Raw genomic sequence first — 23900 nt, 5'->3', positions numbered from 1 at the left:
AGCAGAATTTTCTTATCCTAGGCTGTCAGAGTAGTTTCTCTGTGGGAAGTTTTAAAGAAGAACCTTAATCTCTACAGCAAAGGAACAAAACCCTGATTCTGATCTGTCAATGACTCTTCAGAACCAGAAATAGAGCATTTTTCAAAGGACAGTAAAGACAACTAGAGACACTAGTGAGCATACAGCTTTCCTTGTAGGCTAGGATTTAGGGGGGAAAAAAAAAAAACAACAGGGTTAGTGTGAAAAGCAGTGATGGGATGGATCTGCAAGGCAGAATAGTAGCATTGAAATGAACCAGCAGAACTCCCTGGTGTAAAGTCTAACTGTTCTCAGCACTTACCCCTAGCCCCAAGAGGAACTTCTGCTCACTGCCAGACACCATACACCGGTAATCTAACACTTGGCGGATCTTTTCCAGTGTACTGGAATTGAGAGGAGTAGGTTTGTAACTGAAGATATCAATATCTGTGCCCTAAAGAGCAAAGTGTGGGAAAGGCAAGTTAGATACAGTCCATTAACAAGTAGGCAAATGGAATTTCTACATAAATTGATAATACAGGTCTAGCTTCTTCATCTCTTAATTCCTAGAGGGGAAAGGTCTAGTTGTTCTGAATCCTTTCATACAAGCTTCCGGGCAAGGTCTCACCTGGATCAGCTCAAAGAACTTGGATTTGGGATCTGAAGATGAAGGAGCAACACGGGCCTGATCAGGAATCTGGAAAAAAACATCCAAAAGATTGATAGTAAGTGTTACATGTTCATAGGAACCTTTCTGGTTTCATTACAAGGCAAAACACCCTGCCCCCTGAAACCCCTGCTCTTAGGACTCCAGGTGTTGGAGAGCTCATCTGGCAAAGGAACATCATGTTTACTTACTTGAACAGGTTCAAGTGATCTCTGATTTTTCCAGAGGACAACATTAAACATATCAAACCCTGGCTAGAAATTCCTATTTGTACTCCAGCTCCTTCCTTATTTCACCACAGCAAGGATACCTTCACAACCTCCCTGCTTAGTAGCCTACTTACCCCCCATAGCTGGAGACACTCCTTTCGGATCTCAGCCTGCCGTGGCTCAATCAGCGTCCTTGAGAGAAAGCCAGCACACAGTTAAAATGGTGAAACCTCTTTGGTCTTGTAGTATTAACACACCCCAGCCCTACCCAGCCTGCACCTAAGAGTGTCTGGCTTGGCCAGACACATGCAGTGCTCCTCAACAAGTTACATTCAAAAGAGCATGTTCCCCCCACCCCGAGTCTACTTTGTTTCATGGTCTGTGCTACTGATAAGCTGCCGCTCCTCTATCTCAGGAACGTACTATGGAGACATCATCGTTTTCACAAAGTGGTGTATTAGTATAAACTTATTTTAATCTCCAAGAGCTTGGAAGCTGGGTGCATAGCCCTATTTACAAATAACAGTGAAGACTCTGAAGGCCTCAGTGTTAGGATTAACTCTTAGATGATTCCTGGCTCCCAGGCTCATTCAATTTTCTACTACGTATTCTCTCTGAATGACACCTGAACAGTAAGTCAGGCTAGGGAAATGCCTATGTATTGCAATGACTTAGGTAACTCTACGCATGCAACTTAAGATGCTCTGAATTGCCCCTGGAAAATGAAGAGCTATGAAACACACCTAACTTAGATGGTTACAGCAGAAATGAGAATACCAGCCAGAAGTTGCTTTTCGGCTCAGATTCCTGCTCAGAAGCAGGCCCACTTACAGTAGCTGGAAAGCATACAATTCACACAAGCCTTCTCAACAAGGCTGGTACTAGATCATCAGCTTTCAAGATCCCTTCAGCTAACCACATGTTTCAGGAAGCAACTCAGACAGAGACAAACTGACCTACTTAAAAGCACTGTTCTTTTTCCTGGCTCAAAATGCCAAGTCAAGTATCCATTCAGATCAAAAACATATAACGAAGGAGAAAGCAATTCATTTATAATAGGTTAACTCAATCCTCACCCAAAGGCAGAGGAATATACTCACGTGTCTTGAACAAAGGCACGAATTTTGGCTAGTGCCTTGATCTGAACTTTGCAGTGGCTGAAAGAGAGGACAATTTTCAGTCAGGGAACAAGCTAATCACCATCAAGCTTGTTTTACTGTTCAAAACAAAGAATAGTGTTGGGGCACCAAGAGGAAGCCCGATTCATCCTCAAATCAATATTGGATCATCGTGGCCCAGTATTAATCAAAGTGACTGGAAGGCCATAGTAAAGAACTAGGCAATAGCCTCCTTTCCATTCTGCACAGAGGACAGCATTCAGAGGCCTACCAGTTACTAAAGTATAAAGCATTTCTCTCTGCAGAAGGTCAGTCTCCATTCTGTCACGTCTCTCAGGGAGCAAAACCAGGGCCATCTAGCAGCAATCAACAAGCATCTCCAAAAGCATAAGCAGCTACAAGCAAAAGCCACGCAGGCTGACCTGCTACAGCCAGTGGCCCTACTTGCCCACAGTCACTCACTTTTCATTAGAGTGAACAATGTAATCATAGAAATCCTGGTCTCCTTTGATCACGTTCACCGGGACAACAAGATTCACATCCACATCCGAATTGCGCAGCTGGTTGAGTCTGATGTTCACCATGAAGAGGTAGTCCCGCACATCATCAATCCCTAGCTTTAATCCTTTGCATATCACATACCTGCGGAGCAAGCCAGAAAGACCATGTGGGTTCAGTCCTGCTACACAGCCAACTTTCCTGCCACGCTCCTGACTGTTAGGGTAGCTTTGGTTTCCCAGATCGCAGGAATTCTTTTCCCCTGGGTTCCCCCGATAAGGGGTAGTCTCACCTGTCACAAAATCCTTATGCATCATTTTCTACTCTCTGAAAAGATCAGGAAACTCGACCCTATTCAAAAACCCAACAAACCTTCCTAAAGTAATATATCAATTAAGCCAAACTCGATAATTAAAAAAAAAAAAAAAAAAAAAGAGGTATAATAACATACATAATATGCTCTAGCTTCACTGAAACCTTAGTTTCTCACGCAAAAAAAAATTTGTTACATATACATGCTTTTTCCCCAGAAGACGGTCAGTACAGGCAGGAAAAGATCACGATAATATGCTGAATATCTTCTTTACCTTGTCAACCACCATCATTTGCTAAGCATCTAAAATGTTTCCTCCTTCAAGATAGCTGCCAAATGAGTGAGGTCACAGAGTTTCCACTAAACTTACCCAAATCCATCTATCACTGCATTTAAAACAACAAAAACAAACAAAAAAGAAGAAAAATAGTTTATTTAGTAATCCCTCACGCTCTGCGATCGCACCTCTCTGAGTTCGCAGGACGGCTTGTCACAGGTTTAAAGATGCAAATTCGCTCAAAGCAGCAGTACAGCAGATAAACAAGCCCCACGCTGAATGGAGTAAACAGGTCAAAGGTTTTGCAGACGAAATGTCCTCCTGGAGCAGAGAGAGGAAGCACATCAACACGAGCAGATTATGAGGAAACAGGGATATACCAGGCACCTCAACAACTTTCTCTCCCCCAGAAATAAATTAAAAAAAAAAAAAAATATATATATATATATATATATATTTGTACAATTAAACAGCATCTAAAACACTTTCGTAAAGTGGATCAGTGTGGCTGCATGAACTGTCTTCCCCATGTTTCTGCAGCAAAGAGAAAAGTAGTTCCCTGACCAGGATCAGATCAGTCTGCTTGCTGTCTCACAGAATGGCCAAAGTTGGAAGGGACTTCTGGAGATCATCTAGTCCAACCCCCCTGCTCAAGCAGGGTCATCTACAGTACATCGCACAGGATTGTGTCTAGGCAAGTTTTGAATATCTCCAAGGATAGAGACTCCACAACCTCTCTGGGCAACCTGTTCCAGTGCTCAGTCATCCTCACAGTAAAGAAGTTTTTCCTCAGGCTCAGATGGAGCTGCCTGTGTTTCAGTTTGTGCCCGTTGCCTCTTGTCCTGTCGCTGGGCACCACGGAGAAGAGTCTGGCCCCATCCTCTTGACACCCTTCCTTCAGATACTTGTACACATTGATCAGATCGCCTCTCAGTCTCAAGAGCAACCCTTCTACTCTCCTCTGTCCTCCCCTCTGAGCCCAAACCGTGCAGTACGGCTGAGTAGCGTGCTATGAAAAAACCTTGACAGAAGGAGAGCTGATCTGTCCAATGAGAAGCTTCAGGACAGAGGAACAAACAACAGTTTTTATCTAAAACAAAATAACTTGTCATCTGGAGAGAAAGTGCCTACGCCCTCTGCCTACAAACAAGGCTCCCAGTTTCCCTATGGGAAAAGAGTGCTATATCTGCCCAGAGAGGAAAGACGTACAGAAGGTTGCTCCTTTTACCATACCAACTTTGAGATGCTACTGCTAAGCAGATCACTGCCTCTGATGTGCCCTGTGCTGTGCTCAAAAGTAAGGTAAACAGTAAGCTGATGAGACTTTCTTTCTCTTGTGCCTCAGTGTCAAATGCTAACTAAATTCAGCACAAGAGAGGAGCCATCAAAACCAGATACAGCTGTTATGTCCAACACTTGGCAGCAAAAGAGGTACAGCTAGGGCAACATGAGATACCATCTTGTTCTGAGCGCAGAGACGATAGACTCAATGAGAAAAGCCACAAGTTAAAAGGAAGGATGAATTGCATAAACACCGCTGCCTGTTCCAACCAGCCTGCTGAAATATTCAGGAAGCAGCTCGTTTTGCTGAACCCAAAAAGCTCCGATTTACTGTCCAGTCACTGTAGTAGTGATCTTAGCCTAAGACAACTACAAAACATAACACATCAAAAGAGCTTTAAACTAATGCATTTTACCTCATGTTTATAATTAAAACAGACATGCATAAGATTATTTTTTCCTTTCTCTAAACTTTGTGATAACCATCTCAGGATGAATAGGAACACACTAAATTCTATGCAGCTCATCCTCACAGCAGAGCAGACTTCATGGCGTGTTAATAAAATTCTAAAGCATCCATCGCAAAGCCACCCATGCCTTAGAGGAGGAGGAGGAAGATCAACACATAAAACATACCTGTCCGGACAATAGACAGTGCTGTAAGGAACTGGCAAAGCATCAGTTGTTTGCTTAGGATTTCTTGCAGATTCTCTTGACCCTCCACAGAGAAGCCCTGCAATGCACATAGCACGCGATTAGCATCTCCACTAATCCATTGCTCAAGCAAAGGATTCTGCACAAATACATCAAGGAATCAGGACAATTTCTACTTTTTAGGATAGAAAGCACTGCCACTAGGAATTTTAGTGGCAAGCATTGATAAATCTCACTTTGTAAGTATGGACTGATGTTAAATCGCCTACTATTTACAGATAGAGGTATCAGTTTTGGTCATTAGTGCAGGAAGAAAAAGAAAGGGACCAACCCCATCAGCCATTAAGAAATGCACTCCCTTCCGATCAGTATTGTCCAAAACAAAATTCCGGAAAGCAGTGATGTTCTCTGGGCGGGTGATATCTCCATCTCCATCAATCCCTCCCTCTCCTAAGAGGGAAAGGAGAGGCAGTTACTAATGTGTTTGCAGAGTACTGACAAAAGACCAGTACATACAGATGATCTATTTACAGGCATTTAGTCTGCAAATGCACAGACCTTGGTAAACAAGTAAGCATTAACACATTCCCTTGAACAAAGATGTTCGCTGACTTAGGAAAATTATGTAGATTGTGTGGTCAGAGCTAAACAAAGCCTTATAACAACCATACTCAAAATAAGAGTTGTACATTAGCCTCGGCAAATGACAAATCATTCGCTGCCCCCGAGACAGGAACCGACTACATTAAAACATAACATTATCTCATCCAAGTAGGAATGACACACAGCTGAATCTACTAAAAACGTAAGAGTCTCATTGCACAGCTCACCTGAAAGTAACACATTTTACAGGCAAGGCAAAATTATTTGCATTGGTAACCTTCTATTAAGGATTATCATTCCAAAGAAACATAGTGCTATTATTCCAAATACAACGTAAACTGGAATTACAAAAGCACCAAAAAAAGAAAGCAGCACCAAAAAAAAAAAAAATACACTGTCCACATGCAGACCAGTTTACAATGGGAGTAGGGAAAGGAAACAAAGGCAAATAGGATTTGTACATGAAGGGAATATTTCTATTTTCCGATATGGCTCTTTAAAATCAGATGTATGTACTCTCCAAGGCTGGCATTTGAGAAAATTAGTCTAAGCTGTTATTCTAGAGCTCACCAATTCCGACTTTTGAGAATTCTCAACCTCTAATTGGTATTAGTCCCTATAAGTCTTCTACGACAGCAGCTTCTATTAACTGAACACCTGGATGACTAGAAAGTAGCAGAGATCAGGATGCATGAAAGTGCTGTGCAAACTAAATTCCTCACCAATTATCCTGTCACTAAGCAAAGCGACCCTAGAATTTGTTGCCATTCTTCACAGCAAAAATATCAAGGCAGTCTGCTTCCTTCCCATTGCTAGAAGAAAGTTTGTACATGTCTCACTAGACTTTATAGCATAACAGACAGAGAGAAAGGAAAGCAAGAAAATGCATCAAAGTCATTGGGCTATTTATTTCTGCAGGTATCTCCTTGCTCCTTAAGAGCACCAGTCTACATTGAGTTACGAAGATCCAAATGCTGCAACCGTTAGAACAATGTGTTTATCTGCCTCACTGCCCTTGCCATGAACTTCCTTTTTAACCAATCTAATCCTCAAGGGCTAACCATTCTCTAAAAGTTCACAATCAGCTGTCAGAAGCGGCAGTCAACGAGATCCAGTGTTGGGAAAAAATAAAAGCAAGAGTAAGTGGAAAAACAAACTGGTTATTGCCTTCTCTGCAAGACAGTCACACTTGACTTTCCTTTACACAGTCTGAAAGGAAAAGCAGGAAGACTAGCAAACCTGGTACTTCCCTTTCTATAGGCAGGCTACACAGACAGAGGACTGAGACGTACCAGCAAGTTTAGCAAATTACCATCCATGAGGTGAGATGCAGTAATTGTCTGTTTACATTTACTTAGTCTGTCACAAACGCAAGGTAAAATATGTTAGTTTAAACCTCTTTGGATTAAAAAGTTCATTAAGTCACAGAAATTCCGTCAGGGCTTCAAGCCCAAATCTGATTTATTGGTCTTTGCAAAGAATTCAGAATCAATTATCAAAGCAGAGCTAGAGACACCTGATATAGAAGCAGACTGCCAGTCAGGCAAGTAAGGTTTGCCTGGCTCTGCTCACAGATCTTTAGGCAAGTCACTTCACCCACTGTGCTTCAGGCCAACAGCAGTAAAGCGGGAGAAACATCAGCAAGCAACCTTAAAGCACACCGTAACTTTCAAATAAGCACTCAAATACAAAATATTACAATGGGGCATATTCCCAGGACAGACTGGAAATAACTGCAGAAACATGACAGTATGCAGGCTCACCAATCTCAACCCCTTTCTCAGACAACAGTCCCCTTCTATCTTGCAAAGTGGTTTCCAAAATCAGGCTTCTCTTAGATCCCCACGCTGGTATCAATACCAGTCCCACTCCTGCTACAGAGGTTGCAACACAAGCAGAAACATGAGGTAACACTCATGTGGGTGCTACATACCATAGTAAGGTTCAAAGAGCTCACTGGAGGCAGAATAGAAATCCTCTAGCTTGAAGTCATTTGGTCCTTTCAAGGTCATGCCAAATCCTTTTGCATGCCACTTTCGCCTCCACAGGACATACTCGGAGAAGCCCCCGGGGCCAGCACACACATCAGCAAAGTAAAGCAGCTCTGCATCTCGCTCCTTTATCAAGGGCCTCTGCAAAAGAAAACTGAGGAAATTCTACTGACCCAGTAACAGCTCACATCAGTCAAACCAGATATACCATCAACTGCACCACTACGACTGTTTCTTTTAAGCACCTGCTTTCTCAGCTAATATCCTATGGACTCTCCTTTCTCCCCATCTTCTCCATTCTCTGAGACAGCACTGCTGTTTGAAAGTTAAATAGAAGCCCTCACCCCATGGAGGTCCTTAGGATTTGTAAACATGTAGTCAAAAACATGGTCCATATTTGCCATCTTCATTGCAGCTCTGTGAACACACAAAAAGGGACCTATTAAGTTTCAACCTTAGTTCCCAAGGCTGAAAGTGGACATAAATAAAAGAGGGGCTACATAACCAGAAGCAGTGCAAACCTATTCAGGAAGAAGACTCCACGGATCATCTCATAGGGGTTAGATCTCGTCCGGGCTCGACGCATTTCTTCTCCATCCAGCTCATCAAATACACTCTGCACAAACAGAAACAAAACTGAGCTGGACTTGCTACAGGCTTAAGGGACAGCTAGGCATGAGCATTTCCTATCTTCACGCTCCTCTCTGCTTGGACAGCTAACTCCATGCTGGGTTTGGTCTTCACAATGCAGAACGTTTTTCAGTCACATAACAACATCCAGGCTTCTAAGCCACCTAATTTCGTAACTGAATTTAGCAACACTGAAGAATTCTGTACTGACGCAGCTTCACAGCCTGATAGCCTGGTTAGCCACCTAAAAAGCAGTCACAGCCCAAGAGTTTTCTCAGATACGTACACACTCGCGCTCTATTGGCCTTTCTATTGCAATTCATATGGGCATGATCAAATCTAGGAGGGGAGATGGAACACACAAGAAAGGAAAGGAAGTTTATTTCTTTAGCTCATTCAAGTTTTCAGGCTTCCAGGTGAACTGGCTAAAAGAGGGAGATCACTGGTTTGATTCATCTCTTTGAACGCCAAGATGCAAAGCAGGTCACAAAATAAACAGTAATGACTAGGATTCTAGGTCATACCAGCGGCATAGAGGTGAGAGAGGATGTCCTGAGCACTTACTGATCACCTAAGTACATTACTGAATCCCCCCCCAATTATTTATTTCACTTGCTTCCCGAAAGCCTCAGTTCCTCTCTAGAGGGAGGAACTCACCTTGCACTGCAGGACGTTACGTAAAAGCTCTTCGCTACAAAACTCCGTTTCATCTTCAATCACCATCTTCCTCTGGAAGCAAGATGAGGACACACAGACAGCACTTAGCACACACCATATCAGTCATTTCAGAATGCCACAGAGATGGATAAAGCCTGCCAACCACATACTGGGCGGTGCTAGCCAACGTGTAGCCAACAGCCTCAGGGACTATTCCCCTCTATTCAGCATCTCAAAACCGTATCTGGAATACTGTATCCAGTTTAGGATTCCCCAGGACAAGACGGACATTGCTATTCTGAAGTGAGCCGAGCAAAAGGGCCACTAAGATGCTGAGGGGGCAGAAGCACATGACATATGAAGAAGCGCCGAGAGAACACTTCATCCAGACTGGAGAAGGAAAAAGGGAGATCATCTTGTTGTCTGTAACTACCTAAGATGGATCTAGACTCTTCTCAGAGATGCACCGTGAAAGCTACAAAACAAGATATGTCTTTTTTTTTTTTTTTTTTTTTGGCAAGTTGGTAGTCAAACACTGAAACAGATGCCCAGATAGGCTTCAAGATCTCCATCTTTGGAGATATACAAAACTAAACCAAACAAGGCCCTGAAAAACCTGATCCAGCTGGACCTGCTTTAAGCAGGAGGCTGCACTAGCAACCTCCCAAAGTTCCCTCCAGCCTAAATCATTCTAGGACTCTTTTACAAGGCAGCCGTTCCTGGCTGAGTACTCCTGCATCTTCTTAGGCTGGTATATATTGGGATCTAGAAAATTACCTTCCCCACAGTCATCCACTCCTTCAGCTCCTGGGCATCGGGGATTTCCGTGGTGCATCCTAGGCACCAGTCCACCTCCTCATAGGCACTGGGCTGCAAACACAAGACATAGGAAAGGTCAGAGAGGTTTTGTTAATAAAACATAACAATTAAGTGCTCCCCAAAAGCTTGCCACTCAATCCTGCCATAAAGGGCTTATACCATGACTTCTGAGCCAACCACACTTTTCTCTCCTAGCCTGTAACATGTTATTTTTTGGGGGACAAAATGAAATAACTTTCCTCTAGTTAGAGTCCAATAAATAATCAGGCCATAAAGCTAAAGCCTAGTACTCTGAAGGTGCGTTTTAGAGATATCACAAAGGAGACAGTTACAGGGGAAAAAAAAAAAAAAAAACACCACACACATCTTGATGATGCTTTACACATCCTTTCTCCCCAGTTCTTTCTGAAAGGCCCTCACAGCGCAGCTAGTTCACACTTCAACCAACTTTTGCCAATCTTGGGAAAGAATTGTTATAGCAGTACAGATTAAAGTGACTCCACTCCTCCACAAAGAGAGGCTGCTAACACCTACTCACCTTCTCCTTATAATTTAATTGCATTTATTAACGCTATTATAGTAGCGTCATCTACAAAGACCAATCACACGCAACACTTAACTGTACTGTGAGCTACAGAAACACACTGAAGAACGAGCTTTAACCCAACGAGCCTACAGAAGAGGTCTCAAACTCCTGGCTTCCAAGGGATAACCTCTGATGTTATTTCTAACTGCTGAAAATAAAACAATTTAAAGAAAGGAGAATAAAGTGTGCACCATACTTCACTTGATAAGCATTGTTGTCCTTGACTAATGTCAGCCGGGACCTTTTACTCTCCAGAGGACCAAATCCCTAGTTTTCAATTTTGTTTCGGTTTTGTTTGTTTCACATACAACACATACCAGCTATTTCACACCAAACAGTATCAAATCTGAGCTTTACTTTCTTGATGACACCCATTTCTATTTCCCAATTTTCTTCCTTGTTGAAGAGCTTGACAAGATGCAGGAATACAGCAGCTCAGCATTTTATTTGGGACTATGAAGCAAAGTCAGAGGAGATACTAAAAAAAAAAAAAACAAACCCACCCATCTACACAGGCCTGAAAAACACCGATATACAGGTAAAAATGGTAAACACAAAACAGCTTGATAGCAATCTTCAGTCACATCCACTCCTACAAACACAGAAACAAACTGTACAGATCACAGCAACACTCTGAGACTGATTTTGCACCAGAATATTAATACATGTGACTGAAAACAAGTTTTGATGCGCTTTTCAAGGACAAAATGAGACCTGGATCCAGCCAGCAGAGCCATTTGACAACAGCCAGTTATATCAGACAACATTAAAAAACTTTCCCAGAGGTTGAATCCTGAAAAACGTCAACAGAAAAGGGATTCAAAACAGGACAGACTTACCTCCGGTTCATCCTGCCAGTCAATATTCAGCTCCCCATCAAACCCTTTGAGGGTCAGTCCAAAGCCTCTCCTTCCCTTCTGACTGGAGGCCTCAACAATATCCTTCCTGCCTTGGCCATATTTTCCCAGACCTTCTCCTTCACGGAAGCCCATCTTGGCCTATAAAGAAAGCAATGGGTGCATACAGAGGCAAAGGAACATAAGTTTAGGTACTGCTGGGGTCAAAGACTAGCAAGGAAAACAACACATCACACTGAAGTGACTTGTAGGCATTGAACATTCTTAATCTCTGCTGCGGCTTTCAAGACTTGATATCAAGTTCACTCCACTGAGGCAGGAACTCGATCCAGAAAATGGTGTCTGAAAAGATAACACGTTACAAAGGGTTCAGTAACACAGGAACAGCCTGCTCAAAAGGGAAAACAGTGAGGAGCCAGAAGCCATTTGTCACCACGTTCAGTGAGTGTGGACGGTTTGTAAACCAGAAGATACTGGCACAGGAAAAAATTCATGTTGCGATGATATTTTTTGTTATGAAAATGCAGTCACACACGTACACAGACGTACGCGAGCAACAGTTACAACTTCACCTAAAACTCAGAGGAGGAATGCAAGACACTGCTCCTGAAATACAGTCCTATCTCTTAGCTTAAAAGAAAGATCTTCACTAACTGCTACTTCTTAAAGCTTTTCTTTTCATAAATCTTAGCAACAAGAGCACAACAACACGAGTGTGAACAGAGTCAATTTCACTTCTTCCAGTATGCATCCCCGAGACAGTAGGTAAATAAAAGACCTAGAAAAGCGTCACTTGGATGACTAAATTACCTGCATCTTCTGTCCTGTGTAAAGCAGCAATGACATCGTTTACTGTCACTCTGTATGAGAGGGGATGCAAAAATATCATACAGGCTTTATACAAAGCTATGTAGTGTCCCACCACTGCCTTTGCTCTCTGGCTCTGACAGCCACTGATCTTGTTGCGCACTAATTTTCTGAGAACAGAATTCTGAACATCTTTTACTTACCTAATGCCACCAAGTGATTCAGCTAGAGCTGAGGTCAATCTTTATACCCAAGTCTATGAAGGTGTACAAATAAAAGCCTTCTCAATTCAACCACACAAAGTCCCCATGCTATGGTGATTGAAAGCACATACCCTACTTGCCTCTGGAGACAGCTCTACACGTTAAGGACAGTGTGGTGCTAGAATCAGCAGATTGCAGCCCAGGAGCCAAAAAATGCACATGGACAGATTCTGAATCATCATCATCAGGATCTATCCACAGAGGAGCACCTTAACACTCAGCAACTCAGCCTCTGGATCCCACTGAGTTGTAAATTCATCAACAGCTCAAAGTTCCTGTTTCATATAGAGCTATGATCCTGCTGGTCAGCAACAGCTCAACTCTTTGAAAGGTAGTATCTCCTAATTCCCATAAACAGTAATACAAACAGTAATACCTGTCAGTGAAAATCTGGCCATGGGAGGACACATCCTACAGCGTCAAACTAGGAACCTTCCCAAATTGGCAACTACTTTGTAAGCGATTCGGAGAGCAAAACACCACGCTGACCACCACTAATAGCCACAGTACAGTTAATTTGCCCAGTCTTACATGTGATGTAAGACAATCTGTGTATACGCTAGTCAAAATTCACATGATACCTAGGGTCCTCTACCACGTGCACCAATATGTCCCAGTTAATCCTGCGTCACTTTGGAAAAAAATCTGTCTTCACACTTTTTCTTTCAATATATTTGATTCAGTCGCACTGATTCTCAAAAGCAAAGACGGGGGAAGGAAGACTCTGGTGCTACAGGAGGTTAATTATTAAATATCAATCTTTGGAAGGCAATTCTGAAACTACAGCAAAGCCAAGCACACGGTTACTTCACTGGAAGCTTCTACAATCCCCTTCAAGAAAACATCCCCACTTGGAAAAAGCATTACAAGCTTCACAAGTCAGAACTTCATTAACAATCTTACAGCAGGGCAAAACACAAGAATTACAATTCAAGTTAACAGTTACATTTAAATCAATCTCAAATATTCACTGAAATAGGAATATTCTGAAATTCTAGCAGCCTGGAGCTAGCAAAAGTAAGTTTCTGTGCAGAAGTTATGTGCAGTGAAAGGCTGACTTGGACTTGAATGGAAAATACCATTATATGCGCAGAGGTCTCCCTTGCAAGAAGGGAAGGTTACACTCTCTACAGTTTCAGGCTTGTAATTAACAAGGTATAAAATCATCACTGATTGGCCTTGCTGCAGCCAGAACTGCTAATGAGAGAGACGTTACGGGCATGCAAAATTCAATGGTAAACATAGGGAAAATCTCTTAAAATAGACTGGTCTTTTCACTTTGCCCTCACGCACTCATCAGGTTTTAATAGTCTCATACAAAACTATTTTGACCTACCATGAGCTTTTGGGAGACACTGTTATACATAGAGTAGCGGGATGAAGTACCCTCCACGAGAGAGTCTTGCTTGAACTCATTGCTGAAGACTGGTCTTTTTTCATCGCTCTCACTATCAGACCCACTGCTGCTACTGGAAGACTCTGAAAACAAAAGAGAGGGAGAAGTGAACATGAAAATGAGAAGAAAATGGAAGCAAAGCATCTCAGTAACCACATCAAGAAGTTTGAAGTGTGACTTACCAATCCTCTCAACGAGCACAGAGGCAGACAGGATGCTTCAGTATCTCAGATGTGTTACAGGAAGTATGCAGGTGCAATATAAATATTATCTGGAGCCAGTACTTGGTAACCTACTGTATTCTACTGAATGGTTAACATTCCGTTGTCTCAAGGATGCATACAATTTCTCTCAGCCAGTAACACGCATTTTAGACACCTGGATTTCAAACACTCCAAAAGGCCTGGCAAACGCTATCAGAGCGGCAGAAAAGGCCACAGCATGACCATCATGGCACATTAGAGTGCATCTGACCTTTCAAATGATCTCGGGCAGCTGAGAAAGCCCATGAAGATTCTCTCCTGAGCATAACAATAATTATTCAGTCATACTGGATTCTCCTCATTTTCCTATCCAGCTACAGGAGTGAACGCATTCCCTGACCTAAGCACAAATTCACATCACAAAACACAGACATGCACCAAATGACTAATACTGCAGAAAGAACAGAAGATTTAAGCCCTTTTAGTTCCCATAATAAACTTCACTTTGACTCAATTACCCACTTCAGTAGTGTGATCCCCAAGTTCACTACAGAAAATGAGACAGTTTTTCACCTCCAGAGAAGTTTACTGAGGCATACAAATCCAAGTGAAAGGTAAGGTTAGAAGACATCAATTTTGCACAGGCATTACTCACCCTATAAGTCTTTCAGGCAAAGGTTTAACCTACAAATAACGTAGAAGGATAGAGACAACTCATCATTAACGTTGTGGATCTACGAGTACATTCAGTGTTTCTGAAACTCAACTGGCTATCCCCAACATGCCTTTTGGCAAGCTACCCATTTTTGCAAGCTCTTAACTGAAAACAGTTTAATATAGTAACATGGATCTGCTATGGACCACTAATGATCGGAGGGCCACAGTTTAGAAACACTAAATAAATAACCACTTCTTCGCTCCACTTTGCTACGTTCTAGAGCAAAACCATGCTATTAAGATTTCCCAAAAGTTACTCTGAAAGGGCTAACCTTAAAGCTTCTGGTTTCCTTCTATCACAACAGCAGGTCAGTATATGTCTGATTCTTTACCCTGCACATATGCTGCATAGGACTGCAGCTTCAAGCAGCACAGGTACCTTAGCTGGTTAGATTCTACTGATACACCCAGGTGTGGCATCATCTTCAGCAAAATGAAGGAAGCAGGGTAAGGCACAAATTCCAGCAAAAACAGAGTAGTAAATCTCTCAAAGAGAATCCTCTACCAGAGTAGCAAGACCGTTACAGAATTGGAGTAGGATGGAGTCACGACCACCAGCCCTTCCTCACAGAGGGGATGGAGAGTCTCTGTCCCTTCCTCAGGAAAAGTAACCATGCTTGATGCATGTTGAGCAGTCTGAGGAAACACATGGGATTCTCGCCTGGTGCAAGAGATAACTGGAAAGATGCATTCAAGGTTTTCCAGAAATAAGAATAAAAAAAATAAACCTTTTCAATAAAATCCATAACACACTAAAACTAATGCCGTTCCCTTATTGAAAGTAGTTTGGTATGCACCTTCCCCCAACGCCCTAATCAAAACTATCCAGGCCACGACTGCATTAAGGATATTTGCACCAGATTATCACAAACGCTCATGGCCCCAGTGCAGAGCAAGCTGAACACTTAGGCTCAACTAGCTCTAGTGACACATATAGAAGGTTGCTAAAACCATGTAAAGCCTAATCCCAGCAGGTGCTCCATGTGGTTATACTAGACAAACTAACGTAGACCTCTCTTACAAGCGATTTACCTTGGCCCCACAAAATCCATCCTTAAGGTAAGATGAAGCAAAAAACAACAACAACAAAAACAACAGCACACACCACACGCACAAATCCACACAAACAAAAAAACCAACAACAAAACCCACCAACCTTCAAACTGCAGTTTATCCAAAACCAGGAAGCTCCAGGCTAGAAAGGCAGCGCTCTGGCTGACTGAGAAAGGGGCGGCAGGAACCAGCTGCTGCTAACAGCCCACTGAGTCCTTCCCCCTTTTTTGCTGAAAAGCCACTATAAGAATGACGGAATAGCATGAATTTCCTCCCTGAAACATGTCTAGCATCACAGCAGTCGCACTAAGTTAGTGCTGCCGGGTAGTCCATAAAGACTACTGGAACAGCAGTTCACTGCAGGCTTAGCCATGCTCTTTAATGGACCTTCATCTCTTGAGCCTTCCTTGTTCGATGAGTGTTAGAAAACATTCTGTGCTACTTCATACAACTAGGAGAGATTGAACTATACAAGTTTCCTTAAGACACTGCAGAAAATTGCGGTTAGCAGAGCACATCTTTATTCTGTTTATCGCTTAAAAAGGAAAAGCTGCACAGAAGTATGAAGAGAGAGACAAAATTACCAGCAAAGAAGGCTTCAGCTTTTCTTAAGTTTTTCTGATTTCAGAGAAAACACAGCGTCTTTCTCTCCCAACTGACAGATCGCTATTTTTCACATTACAAATAACTGAATTTCATCAAGTAACAGGAAACAACTGTAGAAAGGCCATCACAAGAGCCAAAAAAGTGAAAGAGACAGCAGTGAAATACCTAATCATAGTTAAAATCTCTTCAATGCCTGATCAATCTTGTAACTGCACTATCAGTTCAGAGAATGGAGCCTTTAAGATTCAAGTCTTGCAACCCTTCAACTAACATGCAAAAATTTACAATATCAACCTTACAGCTGAAGATACGGAAGGCTATGACATAGCTGGTGTTACCAATATTTTAGGCCCATCTCACTTTTCAAAAAATTCGTCAAGGAAGCTACATTTCTGCTTCCTTCAGAGTTCTTAGAGATGAAGAGGATCACAAAGGATTTTGCTTTAGAGCCAGTTACGGCTCTCTGCTTCCCCAACCCACACCTTCAATCAGCTCTGTTACTGGATTTTGAGTTGTTTTTTATTTTCCAGAGGCTTATTACGTGCCTCAAACACAACATCTACTACATAAATCTCAAGGAAGTTCCCTCACAATTCTTGTTGTTTTTAACATTTCCTAGGCAAACAATGAGATCAAATCTCAAACTATTTCTTTTTGCCAACCTTGCTTTCATCTGAAACCTCAATGGGTGTAATACAATACCAAACAATTTAGACTATCCAAAACGTTTTCGTTGAGCAGTATCAACTTGTTTCATAAACATTAAGATTCATAGCCTATTTTGACCCATAACTGAACTAAATAACCATAAAAGGGGAAAAAAGAGGAAAACAAATATTGGTTTGAAATTTTTAGCCCAGCCCTGAGCGCACACAGCATTCCCTACCAACTCTCACACCCCACAAATCTAACTTCCCCATTTACCTCCGGTTTTGCCAAACGCATACACATACATGACAGATCATTGATACATACATGACCGCTCATTGTGCCTATTCCCAGTCAAGTCGACCCATACATCTTCCACCCCCATCCGCCTTCCACTGTCCCAAAATCCTGTGCCCAGAACCCATCTCACTATCACTTTATTACCATGGGAAATCTCAAAGACTCAAAAGTAACAGGTGTGAGCATATGGCAGCGTGAAGCGCCATCCCGGGAGTGTTTAAAGCACCTTGCAACAGGAATAGCAATTGCGTATTCCAAGCCCAAGGTGAGAAAGCACACCCAACTTGGGAAAAGGTAGAAAACTAATACAGTTAATTCTAAACCATTTTTAATATGTGAAATCAAGCACCTGTGAGCTCTCACAACTCTTACAGAAAAGTCACATTGAATGGGCGAGAGAGATGGTGTTACAACCTAGGAACCCCAATCAACCCACCCTTTGTACGCACCTCAATTCATCCCATCTGCAAAAAATGGAATAATGTTACTTAATTGTTCTCACAAAGGGAGATTGCGATGTTTCATTACCGCACACCACATACCGCACGCCACAAACAACTACGCACTAGTGAAAGCTTCCAAAACAAAAAATCCACTGAGACTGAAAAGACCAACGCTGCTAATTTATAACTGGAATCTTTACAGATATTGGACCATGTATTCGGTCATCTACCTCCAATTTTTATTTTCTATATCTGAATTCATATAATTCCCAGATTAAAGTGTCTGCACGAGACTTCAGAAGGGGGAAAAAAAAAAAAAAAAGAGTCCAATAAACGTTTAAAAAGCTTAAAAAAAAACACGTAAGTTCAAGTTTGTGAACATAAATAATGCTGTTTTTACCCTAAAGAGAAAATATGCCCTTTGAAGCCCAATTGGGATTGAGGAGATGTAGGTTCAGCTCCTAGCTGTTAGTCAGATTCCCTGCAGTGATACACACGCTATCTCCAACCTTACCTTGAGTCATATGATTACTAAATTGAGTTTCATCATCTGAAGTAGAACTGAGGGTTAATCCCAAGTCTTCTATCCTCTTCTTCTGCTTCTTTTGCGGGCTGCTAAATTCTGGCTCTGCCCTTCTCTTCATTTTTACTGAAAGAAAAAAATAAAAATAAATCACACTTAGAAAACATTAAGCAAGTTAACTTTCCTCCTGCTCGCTGAAGGGTAAGGTGAAGGTCTCATACCAGCAGCACTGTGGCATAGATTATTTTATGGACCATTCAGTGATACACTTCTCAACTTAAGTTTCCTTTAGGTAAACGCACTGGATTTTTTTGATACCACCTATTTAATAGTCGGTTTAACTAACCAAACAGGAAAACTATACAGAAGTTTCCCTACTGCCAATGACTTGAATTCAGAATCACTTCTACAACCTAGTCACCATTAAATGCTAGCAGCTGAAGAGAACCAAGGTTTCAGCACTTACGTAACTTAAAAATACAACAGTCAATTATTACTACTGAATCAAAGATTCACTCTACCCAAACACAAAAAACCAGGAAGTAAGATCAATCTAATGGGGAACACACAAGGTGGAATCCATTTCTCACAAGAGGATCACAACACCTCTGACCTCGCCCATGCAAATATTAATTACAAAATGAGCTTTTCCACATTAATTCTACAACAAAACTTTATTAAATACAAACACTCAAGGTTCTTGAGGTTTTTTTGGTTGATTTTTTCTATTTGTTTGCTTTTACCATCAGACATCACTGGCATGATATCAAGTTTCTGGATGTGCCAGATAAATTTCACATAAATTCAGAGAAAGAAGTAACACTCAAGGCTAAGCTAATAGGACCTAGGTGGGAAGGCTCACAGAGATGTGCCAAGAAATAGGAAAACAGGTGAAAATAAACCGGCACAGATGATTGCAGCACTAGCTAAACTTTCTTGCTATTGGTGACAAATGATTAAAAAACAATTAACATTTATTATTCTACATATGAACGCCGGACTAGAAAAAGTGCCCCAAGTTTCTGACTCTAACCCTGTGTCATCAAACTTATTTCCACAAACTTACAGAGCTCCATCTTAAAATCAGTTCCTGTATTCATCCCCATGACTCTGACTGGAAGACCACCCCAGAACTTCATTGCACTGTGCCTAAGAAATCTTTTCACCTCCACCAGAAGTTCACTCACAGCCAAATCATGCTTATCTGTTCTCGTGCAAATATAGACCCCTGGCTTAATAACTAAGGAAGGAAGAAAGCTAAGTATCTTCCATGTGCTGAGAGAGCAATTCTATTTCTTCTCAGATGTTGTCTTGTTTGATTAACAAACTCTTAGCTCATTCCTTCTAGTTCCCTCTCAAGATCTCCACCCTCCTAATCATACTAACGGTCCATCAGCACCCCTGTTTTCCTCTTGGATTTAAAAGCGTGCACAATTAAACTGAAAGCTAAACTACAGGAGACGTACGAGGTGACATTACCCCACTTAATTTGAGTCAATGCCCCAAGACTTGCACCTGTTCTTAAGAACAGCATAAGCTAGAAAAAGTAGAGCTGAATTCAGCCATCAGCCACATGCACACCTATGCCCTCTAACCCATAAAGAGGGATGCTTTAATTCAAACCAGAGGTACATCTCACCCATCGCTCTCTGTCTACAGGGTGGAATGGGGCTAGCCAACGAAAATGAGCCCTCAAACTCATCAAGCTCCTCTTGAAAGGAAGCACCTCCTTATTACTACTCACTTTTGCCAGCTCTTGAAAGTTTCAAATAACACCATTAATTCACCACGCTAGCCAACGTGGGGCACCCTTTCAGGCACGGAAATCATTAGCTCAAAAACCTCGTCGGTGCCTAACCGTGTCGCTCACCGAGGCTGTCAGGGTGTGCAGGCAGCAGCGCTGCGGCACCTGTTCCGCAGTCAGTCCCCTCGCGGTTTTACATAACGCGCTCTGGGTCGCTCCCGGCCTTTCCAGGGGCTGCTGCCACTTACGTAACGCAGCTTCCCGCAGACCACCGCGAGCGGCCGCAAGCGGACTCCGCCGGAGGAGCCCCGGCAGGACAAGCCTGCGCGACGCCGCCGCTACCTAGCGGCGGGGGCTCTTCGCTAACTGCCGGCAGCCGCTAGCGCTTCCCGGAGCCCGGCACCCCGCCGCCCTCGGGAGGCTGCGGCAGCCGCAGGCCGCGCCCGGCGGAGCCCCCGCCGAGAAGCGCGCCGAGGCCGGCGGAGGCCTGAGCCGGGCGGCCGCGGCGGCACTCACGGAAGAGAGAGGGCAGCGGGCCGGCCGCACCGCCCCCCGCCGGCCCCTCGGCAGCAGCGGCGGCGGCGGCGGGAACCCAGCCCGGCGCCGCCCGCACTTTCGTTTCCCCGCTCTGAGGCGCCGCCGCCGCCGCCCCCGGCCCGCCCCCTCCCGCGGGGCCTCTCAGCCCGCCGGCGCGCGCCAGTGACGCAAGCGCCGGCCGCGCCGCCGCGGCCGCCGAGGGGCCCGTCCCGCAGGCGCGCCACGGACAGCCCGCAACCCGGAAGTAGCCCCGGCTCTCGCCCCCGCAAAGGCCCCCGGTCGCTAAGCAACGCCCACTGCCCGGCCGAGCGGCGGCGAGCGGCGCCGCGGTCCTCCCTACCCCTCCCCCCTGGGGGAATGAAAATGTAATTGTTTTAATATAGACTTATATTTGTTAATAAACTTAATATTTATCTAATTTTCTTAATCTTCAGTTTATCTCATATTTATAAATTTATACAAATTCAGAAAACATGTATACATTTCTAATCTATATAAATTGTGTACATCTAAAACGTCGGCTGAAGCGCTAGACGCCTGCATAAGCACCCCTGCTTTGCGTGCTTCTGAAGGAGCCCTCGCTGGCAGCCTGCCCCGGCCGCAGGTACCACCCGTTGGGTGCTGTGCAAAACAGCTGCGCTCCTGCCCCTTGCGCTGAGGTGCGCGCCGGAAACGTCATCGCTGCTACGAGCGGCGCGAGGTTTCTCGCAAGCAGCCTATGCCTCGGCGTTTACCTGATCTGCAAGGTTAAATAATAATACGTGCAAGAGAAAAGCCTTTGCCAGACACCTCTTGCACTCAACAGCATCTACAGCAGGAGGTTTAAACAAAGAACCATCTCACCCAGGATGGTCCCATACCCGAATGCATTCAAGTCCTTTCCCAGTTATTCTTGCTTCATGTCAAGAAGCAATACATTGCTTTGAACACGTTTTATCATCACACTGCACGACAACTATCTCCCGAAAGACAGAACAGCACGTCTTGAACCTGCATCAAGCCTGCTGTGGATCAGCTGTGATTAGCTCAGAGTTGTAACCTCATCTTGGATGGGAGATGAGTAGTGCTCGATGCCATCCCAAGACAGGAACAATTCAGGGCATGACATCTGCAAGTGGGCATTCAGAAGAAGGAAAACTACAGCGCAGCTAACCCAGGCCTCAGGACCATTAGGCATGTACACAAGGAGTCCTTCATAAGAGGTTCATTACATTTCATTGTACGTTCCTTTTATAAAGCAAAAGCTAGATATCTGGATTCCCTTAACCAAGTAACAATAAGAAAGGTTCTTAGATTGTTTGGGGGGGGGGCAGGAAACCAGACACAGCTGTCTTATTCATACACCATTTATACTGACTGAAGTTTGATTCTCTTCCAAATTCATTTGCAAGTTAAAATTCTTTAGTTTTTTGTAAAGGAAGAAAAGAATTTGTGCTAGGTTTACATGCTGTACTAGAAGTTTATACTTAAACCATTATTATACAAGGAAGTAGTATTGCGTCTTGCAATAGCAATTCCCATCTAAGGGCTTTGCCGGTCTTTAATAGGAATTTAGGACTCACCTCAAACAAGTTCCATATATATCTATCTTCCTCATGGAACTCAGAGAAGCAGGATCAATCTTAAAGTTGCAGCAGTAGCACCACCAAAAAAAGAACTGAATCACTCCTCTGTAACCTCCGTCCTTCTCTGGAGGATATGTCCACCTTGAAACTATGTGTAGAATCTGTAGCAGTTGCAAATGCACACAGCTGTCACCAGTGAAGGTCCAACACACCTGACAGTATCACTTACTCAGAAGGAAGAAGCCAACCAAGTGACTTCAGTTCGGGCAGTGAATTCAAGAACAGCCTTTTTACCAGGCATTCCTTCCTGGAGGGGGGAAGAAAATGGCCTGTATCAACAAATCCAAGAAAAAGGGGCCTTAAGGAAGTCACCTACTATTTCCCTCTTCCCCAAAACTATGTCAACTATATCCAAACCCAGCATTTCTCAGTTCATGGATCCAAAGATAGTTTCCAGTGGCGTAAAGACAGCACCTTTAGAAATTATACAGTACACTGCAGGGCACAGATTGAACTTCTTTGAAAGCAAAAGAGAAGTACTTCACACGCCACGGGTTTTTTTTTTTTTTTTTTTTTTTTTTTACAGGGTGGGAGGAAAACTCTTGATACTATGGGTGTTTGCCTGATCTGATCATACAGGCTTTTGGGGGGGGGGGGGGGGGAAGGGAAAAAAAAACAACAAAAAAAACCCCAAAAACAACACTTTCAGGAAATCTCCTTACTGTGACTTTAAATTCCATCACTTCTTGTCCTAGTCCCTTCCTCTTTGAAACAGCTTTTGATTTATTTGGAGACTCACGACTTCTTCAGTTTTCCCCTTTTTTTGGAAAGACGACTGGAATTGCTTAAATCCTTCTCACATGGGGTGATGTTTCTTGAACCTCAGATCTGTTGTTGTTTTGCCAGTTGGTCTACATCTATTTCGAGACATAGTCCTTAAGATCAGGCACAGTACTACTGCTGCTCAGTCTTACCAATGCTGAGCAGACAAGAAGAAACACCCAACAGTACACAACTTATCCTCATTTATGTATACAGATACCTACTTTTTTACAGCAGCAGCATATTGTCAATGTAACACTCTTTCTCATCCCTTTCTGCGTAACTGCTATCTGGCAAATTTGTTCACAGTCTGTATTTGACTGCTCCTACACAAGCATAGAAACTTATGTGTTTGTTCACAGTGAACCACATGGGGGGAGGGAAGAGAAAGACACATCTCCGCTTTAAATCCTTTTACCACCACTGATTTGTGGTTGGTTTTGAACAGACCTTAGTCTCACTTAGATTACCCTTACACAGCTTCCTTATGAGACACAGTATCAAAAAGTATACAAAAAGCTAAGGTACTTACAGTTTCTCCTAACTTCTCCATCAAAGTAATATTATTTTAGCACGTTTTGTTCTTGACAAAGAGAGTAGTGGAGTATTCTTATCATTCATCATCTTGTCTATGTGCTTATAAAAAAGTTTTTTTAATAATGCGTGGATATGGAGGGTAGGAGAAAGAACTCAAGTTCAGCTCACAGGTCTACAATTCATCTCTGCCTTTCCCTTCTTTTCAAAGGTACAGCATCTATTTTCAGTATTCTAGTACCTTATCTGTCCTCCGATTCTCAGAGAATTGTAAAAATTCTGAGATCACTCAAAGTATTCTATGATTGATTTCACCTTGCCTCATTATTTGAAAACATCTAATCTAAGTACTCTCTAATCCATTCTTTCAAAACTCTAGCCAGTGGCCTACTGTTTTTCTCCCTGGTCACCAGCATTGTATAAGCCATTTGATTAAAATCAATCTTGATTTAGATAAAGATTTAGATAAAAACAGCACTGGCTTTCTTAGCTCATTTGCTGGTTACTGATATGCCATTCAATGGAAAATAAATTCTTTTTCTGACCTTCCTCTGACTAGAG

At 42.9% G+C, this 23900-nt stretch overlaps 1 protein-coding gene across 3 annotated transcripts in view; it reads right to left on the bottom strand.

Moving 5' to 3' along the window:
- CMTR1 (cap methyltransferase 1) overlaps positions 1–20523 on the bottom strand; it is a 29859-nt gene extending 9336 nt beyond the window's left edge. The window contains exons 1-17 of one of the 3 annotated variants that reach the window (XM_068939536.1): positions 20398–20523; positions 18129–18263; positions 13585–13727; positions 11161–11319; positions 9694–9786; positions 8917–8988; positions 8151–8245; positions 7974–8046; positions 7572–7770; positions 5367–5485; positions 5018–5114; positions 3289–3421; positions 2475–2654; positions 1995–2051; positions 1029–1086; positions 647–715; positions 341–472 (exon numbers count right to left, since the gene is read on the bottom strand). In XM_068939536.1, coding sequence (XP_068795637.1) covers positions 341–472; positions 647–715; positions 1029–1086; positions 1995–2051; positions 2475–2654; positions 3289–3421; positions 5018–5114; positions 5367–5485; positions 7572–7770; positions 7974–8046; positions 8151–8245; positions 8917–8988; positions 9694–9786; positions 11161–11319; positions 13585–13727; positions 18129–18258 — 1809 coding nt within the window. In that variant the 5' untranslated portion in view covers positions 18259–18263; positions 20398–20523. The other 2 variants (XM_009686705.2, XM_068939535.1) reach the window with 2 other exon arrangements.
- Positions 20524–23900: the final 3377 nt, after the last annotated feature.

The sequence above is a fragment of the Struthio camelus genome, chromosome 3, assembly GCF_040807025.1.
Source record: "Struthio camelus isolate bStrCam1 chromosome 3, bStrCam1.hap1, whole genome shotgun sequence".
In the NCBI taxonomy this organism is placed as follows: Eukaryota; Metazoa; Chordata; class Aves; order Struthioniformes; family Struthionidae; genus Struthio; species Struthio camelus.
This window is presented reverse-complemented; position numbering and strand designations above follow the sequence as displayed.